The sequence below is a fragment of the Cherax quadricarinatus genome, chromosome 46, assembly GCF_038502225.1.
Source record: "Cherax quadricarinatus isolate ZL_2023a chromosome 46, ASM3850222v1, whole genome shotgun sequence".
Taxonomy (NCBI): domain Eukaryota; kingdom Metazoa; phylum Arthropoda; class Malacostraca; order Decapoda; family Parastacidae; genus Cherax; species Cherax quadricarinatus.
This window is the reverse complement of record NC_091337.1, coordinates 7,279,121-7,286,620: the sequence shown is the minus strand read 5'-3', so window position 1 is coordinate 7,286,620 and position 7,500 is coordinate 7,279,121. Positions and strand designations below refer to the sequence as shown.

Sequence of the window (7,500 nt, the reverse complement as noted above, 5' to 3'; positions counted from 1 at the left end):
CACCGTATCATCCTTTGCGGATGATACTAGGATCTGCACCAGGCTGTCATCTGCTGAGGACGCGGTTAACCTCCAAGAAGATATAAACAAAGTTTTCCAGTGGGCAACGGTAAACAATATGATGTTCAATGAGGACATATTCCAACTACTCCGTTATGGAAAACTGGAGAAGATAATAACTAGAACAGAGTATACTACCGACTCCGGCCATACAATAGAGCGGAAAAATAATGTAAGGGACCTGGGAGTAGTAATGTCTGAGGATCTCACTTTCAAGGATCACAACAGTGACACGATCGCACGTGCAAAGAAAATGATAGGATGGATAATGAGAACTTTCAAAACGAGAGATGCCAAGCCAATGATGATCCTTTTCAAATCACTTGTTCTCTCTTGGCTGGAATACTGCTGTACATTAACATCTCCATTCAAAGCAGGTGAAATCGCAGATCTAGAGAGTGTACAGGGATCCTTTACTGCACGTATAAGTTCTGTCAAGCACCTTAACTACTGGGAACGCTTGGAAGCACTTGACTTGTACTCGTTGGAACGCAGGAGGGGAGAGAGATATCATAATCTACACTTGGAAAATCTTGGAAGGAATGGTCCCAAATCTGCACACAGAAATCACTCCCTACGAAAGTAAAAGACTGGGCAGGCGATGCAAAATGCCCCAATAAAAAGTAGGGGCGCCATTGGTACACTAAGGGAAAACACCATAAGTGTCCGGGGCCCAAAACTGTTCAACAGCCTCCCATCAAGCATTAGGGGAATTGCCAATAAACCCCTGGCTGCCTTCAAGAGAGCTGGACAGATACCTAAAGTCAGTGCCGGATCAGCCGGGCTGTGGCTCGTACGTTGGACTGCGTGCGGCCAGCAGTAACAGCCTAGTTAATCAGGCCCTGATCCATCGGGAGGCCTGGTCATGGACCGGGCCGCGGGGGCGTTGATCCCCGGGATAACCTCCAGGACTTTAAATTGTTTTATTTGGTGTCTTTATAATATGGAACATTCATGCTTTAACAAAGTTGGAAATAACAGTAGTGGCCACTTCTTAATGCTCTTGATAACTGTCAGCAACTCGTGTTCAAATTACTTAAGTAACCAACAGTTTCTTGAACTTTTTCAAGCCTTGAAACACTGTTCCCCTCAAGGAAGGTTCCTTGATGTTGGTGAGGGGCTCTTGATTTAGGGAATTGGATCTGTGCTCCAGTTCCCTGAATTAAGCCTGAATGCCTTCCACATCCCCCCCCTGGCGCTGTATAATCCTCCGGGTTTAGCGCTTCCCCCTTGATTATAATAATGAAACACTGTTATTAGGTATAAAGAACAAGGCACAATACCGTAACTGAAACAATACACACGCAACCCGCACAAAGAAACGTAGTCATAAGCGTCTTTCTCCTATGTGCTGGTTAGTTACTAGGTATACTAGTAATTTCTGGATGGGGTATTTGATTTTTAAGAGGTCGTTTGAAGGTCGTCATTAAATCAATATACGGCAAGTCAGATAGTTAGCTTGATTAGTTTGACAGCACACAGTTGTAGGCCACTTCGCGCATCACAATCTGTTCACATTCTAGACATCAGTAAAATGTTGACACAATTGTGTATAAAAATAACTGGTATTGTAAATGCAGAGCTAAATGAGATACCTGATTTCCATAGTGCCAGATTATAAAATTGAAGCCTAACAACCCTGGCCTAGTAAGCTCTGCATTCGATGGCCGTTAATTAAGTCCGACAAAGGAGGTCTAATAATGCTAATAGAAAGTCAGAAAGTCAAAAAATATGAAAAAAGTTTGCTTATATATATATATATATATATATATATATATATATATATATATATATATATATATATATATATATATATATATATATATATATATATATATATATATATAATATATATATAATTTATTTATTTATTTATTTATTTATTTATTTATTTATTTATTTATTTATTTTATTTATTTATATTTATTTATTTATATTTATTTATTTATATTTATTTATTTATATTTATTTATTTATATTTATTTATTTATATTTATTTATTTATTTATATTTATTTATTTTTATTTATTTTTATTTATTTTTATTTATTTTTATTTATTTTTATTTTATTTATTTTTATTTATTTTTATTTATTTTTATTTATTTTTATTTATTTTTATTTATTTTTATTTATTTTTATTTATTTTTATTTATTTTTATTTATTTTTATTTATTTTTATTTATTTTTATTTATTTTTATTTATTTTTATTTATTTTTATTTATTTTTATTTATTTTTATTTATTTTTATTTATTTTTATTTTTATTTATTTTTATTTATTTTTATTTATTTTTATTTATTTTTATTTATTTTTATTTATTTTTATTTATTTTTATTTATTTTTATTTATTTTTATTTATTTTTATTTATTTTTATTTATTTTTATTTATTTTTATTTATTTTTATTTATTTTTATTTATTTTTATTTATTTTTATTTATTTTTATTTATTTTTATTTATTTTAACATCCAATCAAGTACGCCACATAGCATGTGTATAATTCGCAGTTAATGGCCTGAGGCTGCTAAGGGATGGTTAACAAGTTAGTGTAGTAAATTGTGGCAAGTTGCTCAGCCTTCCCAAGTGTGCTATGTACATCCTACAAGCGTCATGTTAGCTTTGTGAGAATATACAATATAATCTACTCACTATAGTTGCCACACAGTTTTCTAGAGCTGATATTATACATAGAGGATGTAGTTGGTAGAAACCCATTCAGAGGAGTATTTGTCTGTGTGAAACAGGGACATGTTAAATATGTCGTATTAGAGCAGGATTACTGCTTTTCCTTGTCTCATGAACAAGTAAGATAAGTAAATTTTATAAATCACTGCGTACATTCAGTAAACCATTTAGTTCTTAATAGATCTCATTCATGTAATATACTTGGCAACAAGGCCGATGATCCCCGGGCCATCAAAAGATATACAATATTAACAGACAAGGAAGATAACAAATTTAAAAATGTTAAATGGTCATATATATAAGTTATTCAAATGTACAAAAGGGCCGTATAGTGTTAGCATCGACCACTAGGAGGAGAGACGTACTCGGGCAGTTTCAAGCTTTTTCCAGAATAGTGTTTTTACTAGCCAATTCATCTAAACAGTATAGTATTATTCACTGAAGATAACGTGATAATTTATTAAAAAGTACGATAACTGGGCGGAGGGGAGGCAGTGGCAAGCGAGAGGGTGCGGGAAGTAGCAGGGGCAGAATGTGGCTCAGTGTGGCATCGATCGTAACTACCACCCCTATGCAGGGAGGGAGGAAGGGGGGGATTGAGAGTGGGGGGGGGGCACCATGACGAGCAGCAGTAAAAGGGTCTCTTGGTTTCCAAAGGTATTGAGAACACTGGGGAAACCATGATTTAATGTCTTTGACTTTAGAGCTTGAGGCTGTTAATGTCTCTGTTCACTTTAGTCACTCCATCCATATTAGAACGAAACTAATAAAGGGTTATCATAGCTGCCACTGAACCCTTTGTGAATTACTTGAAGACTTCCTCATCGTCCTATCGATATTTTATATCAGGTTTTATAGTTGGAAGAACAAAAACCGACGACTGTATAACCCATCTTGTGATAATATATTGGAAACTTGCCTAACTTGTTGAACACATTTCAACTTCCGTAAGATATAGGTGTCGCGCACTTAATTTCTAGTATGTTAAAATAAATCGTCGCTCAAGCTAGAAATAAAATTCCTCACTGTTGGCTGACATACTTCACACAACAAATGCACAATGACAGCAGTGCATGCACCCGTTTAGTTTTAAAAGTGTAAGTTACATATGGTGTATTATATTAAATACTGTTTTTTTTCATTAACATTCCAATTAATTTTGTGAGTTCCGTGATAATGTACAGAGCCCTTATGAAAAATTCTCTTAAGCGAGAGCCACTTTGGTGTTGAATCCCGTAACTGTGATGTTAGTGTGGTTTGTGTGCAGCATTTTTAGTGACTCGTTGGAAAATGCATCACTCGAGAATACTAAATCATAACTGTACTAACTGACCAGTATTGTCTTCATTATTTGTGCTGCAACTAACGTATAACAGAAGGACATCAACAACCATTATTATAATATACCTGATAGCGTCTCACATTAGTTTACTATTTTTCATAATTATAGCTTATGTTCATCAATTTCTCTGATTTTAGGTATGATGGTTCCTCTTAGATTTTCATGTCTTGACTTAACTTTAGTAAAGATTTTTTTTTATTTTATTATTTACTAAAGTGTTTCTATTGCCCAGCTTTTGCATCAGTAATATTTACAGTTTTCTTGTAGAATTAATTCTTTAAATCAATGTCCAACTTGTATCTTTAATAAGTGCTTCTAATCTTGCTTCACACTTTTATCTTGAAAAACGTAAAACATGGCTCAGGTGGCTGGACATGGACACATCAGAGGCTCTGATTGTGGCCAGTCAGCTTAGTGAACAGATATTTGAAAAGTATGAGCCTGTTGTGTGGTTGGTGGGGGTGGTCGTCGTATGCAGGTCATGGTAGGTGTGGTGAGATGACTGTGGAGAGCTTAGTGTTTGGAAAATTGTTGGTTGAGATATGCGAATGTCATGTATGGTTGTGTATGTGGAGAATGTTGAACGTATATTTTTACAGTAATGATTTGTCTGTAAGGATTTTAGTGGTGGATAACGATTAACGGGGGGGGGGGAGATAGTTGAAGCAAGGATGTTAATGTGTTAGTGTGATATAAGTTTGATCAAGAATCAGGATCACCTGAAAGTGCTAATGATCATAAGCAATGACCTTAATGGCTCATTAAGAGCACCTGAAAAGCTGTCACTGACTGGTCAGATTTAGTGTCTGTTCTCTTCTCCGTTATCTTAATACTAGAAAAGTAAGTAAATGACTTGCCCAACCATTTTAACTCATTCTTTACTTTAATTTTCGTCAGTTCTTGCAAGAAGGTGCACGATTGTGCTGTGTTAGTGATTGTGAACTTTTAATGCAGTCGCTTCTGAATTGAGTTTTATGAGCTAAGAATAATTAGTTTAGCATGGAGGATGTGGAACGTGGATGAATCTTAGGAATGTTTGTGTTAATGGGGCCTGTGTATGGTGTGCCATTCGCTACTGCTAATACTACTACCACTACTGCTACTCTTGGTGTGAGCTCAACAGCTCTTTAACAGTCTACCTTCTCTTTCCTCTTCTCGCACGCTCACAGGCGCCTGGTTCAACAAAGATCAACTGGACCCAAGAGGTAAGACTCTACCTCTACTTCATAAATCTCCTGAATCTGCTTGTATCAGTCGTCCCTGCTTATTGCTGTACTAATCGCTCACGTGTGCATACAGTGCGTCATTTGACAAATGTACTGATGTCTTATTGTTTCGACACGCAGTATATTTTTGCTGTGTAGATGTATTGTTGGTGTTTGTCACTGAGGTGTGTAGTACTGCATGTTAACCACCCTTCCCTGGAGTAATGTACTATACAACAGATTAATGTGTAAAGGTTTCTCAGTGCGCCTGCCAATGGTTTGGATTTGGTACTTTTTGTTTAATTTGAAATGGTAAGTGTCGAAGATCCCGTATTGTGAATTTGATGTTTTCGATTTTCACTTCTCCAGAAAGTAACATTTAGGATGTATTTCGTGAATATAAAATCCATGTTATTGTGAGTCTTTAAGAAATTCTGACATTCCAGAGCCGTTCCTCTCACTGCGTGCCCGCCCGCCACATGCAGACATCCCCCCAGGCATTTCCCCCCCCCCCCCGGGCAATTCCTCCCCACAAGCACGCACGCAGTCCCCTACGGGGGTGATACGCGTGAAAATGGGGGAGACTCAAAATGGGGAACAAAACTGTTTGATTACGGCCACGTAAACACATGGTAATGGGTTTCAAACAGAACTGAGCGCCAGTACATGTAGAGTACTGGGTAATGGTAAGGTCAGGTGTTTTGGGCTAAGTTTGCTTCAGTATTTTGCCCCGTGGGACCAGTTGGGCAGCGCCACTCATCGTGCTACTAAATACACCTCCAGAAAAACTACATTACAGTCCATAAAGATGACGAGCAACAAGCACACTCCCGAAGATCAGTCGTGGGATTGTCACTCCAATTAGCGCCTGCAACCCAAGTGAGACCCGTACAGGTTTGCACGTGTCCAGGTCCTGCTCACCCACCTCCTTGCCAGACTTATAACGGAGGGTTTTCATTAATATGCTTTCATAATGGTTAAATGTGTGGATTTATGTAATCTAACAGGGAAGAAAATGGTATTAGAATTAACACTATAATCTGAGTATTGGGTCTTCCAAGAAAGAACGAGTGTGACCCTGACGGTTGTAAGGTAGTGTTAATGTTAATATTTTTAAGTACATGCATATTAATATTTTAAAAAGTATCGGCTAGTATTTGCCATTTTTTCGCCGATACTGATACTTTGGTACATTTCTTTATGTATGTATGCATGCATGCATGTTTCCTAAGATATCTCTTCTGAAAATTTACCGAATCTTTTTTTCTTAACTTAATTGACGTTGGGCACCTCTTAAGAAAATTAGTAAAGTGAGAATTGCTTGCATACTTTTACCGAAGCGAACAAACTTGAGAACTATACAAATATACATCGAGAAATCTTAGTACCATGAAGGGTAGAAGGTAGGGCATACCATCTGACTTATCATTTGGGAAGGAAGAAGTAAATGGCGGCATAGAAAACTTGATGCAACGTCACAGATCTGGCCTCAGCTAAGTCGGTAGAACTGGAAGCTACAAATCTGTCCAGAAATGAACATTAACTTAATTACAACAGCACATGCATGATTGGTAGATTCTTTGAGGAACAAAGGTGACGTTGTTAAATACGTTATACACATTGTCCAGCTAATCCTCGAGTGTTATCACCGGTGTGAAACCTGCGTATGCGGGAGCTCCAAAACTTTGACCTTTGCAACCAGACTGGTTCTGAAGCTGACGGGGGGGAATGAGTTAATAAACAAGGAAGGATCACAAGGGATCACGACGTAACAAACATAGTAGTACTGATGTAATGAACACATTTATACGAAAGCAAGTAAATTATACAGTCAGGAATGTTAGAAGTACTACAGTGCAACGCTAAGGAAATAAAAAGAGCCTGATAGCGTATTAATGGCACATTTTAGATATAGATCAACATTAAATTTGAATGTCAAGAGGATTAGAACCAACGACACTCTTTAAAGATATGGGGGGGGGGGAGAAGCTTTAGTCGGACCCCTGCAGATGTAAAAAAAAAAAAGTGGTTTATGGTATAATAATGAAGTTTTGTTCACCAGGTACTTGTCAGTTCACACGTGAGAATTGTCTTTGGTGGATGAGATCTAAATAAAATGCCAGGAATCTCATATTATCTTGTTAATACGTTTGTGGGTATAAAGTAAAATTGATATAAACCTCTGCGAAGGTTGAACATTGTGCAACA

At 36.6% G+C, this 7,500-nt stretch overlaps 1 protein-coding gene across 2 annotated transcripts in view; it reads left to right on the top strand.

Annotated features, from left to right (window-relative positions):
• LOC128696668 (reticulon-2) overlaps nt 1–7,500 on the top strand; it is a 190,936-nt gene that overhangs the window by 148,450 nt on the left and 34,986 nt on the right. The window contains exon 2 of one of the 2 annotated variants that reach the window (XM_070094476.1): nt 5,257–5,292. The exons of the other annotated variant lie outside the window; for it this stretch is intronic. Within the exon in view, the coding sequence (XP_069950577.1) occupies nt 5,257–5,292 (36 nt within the window). The remainder of the gene's footprint in view (nt 1–5,256; nt 5,293–7,500) is intronic. 2 annotated transcript variants of the gene reach the window in all.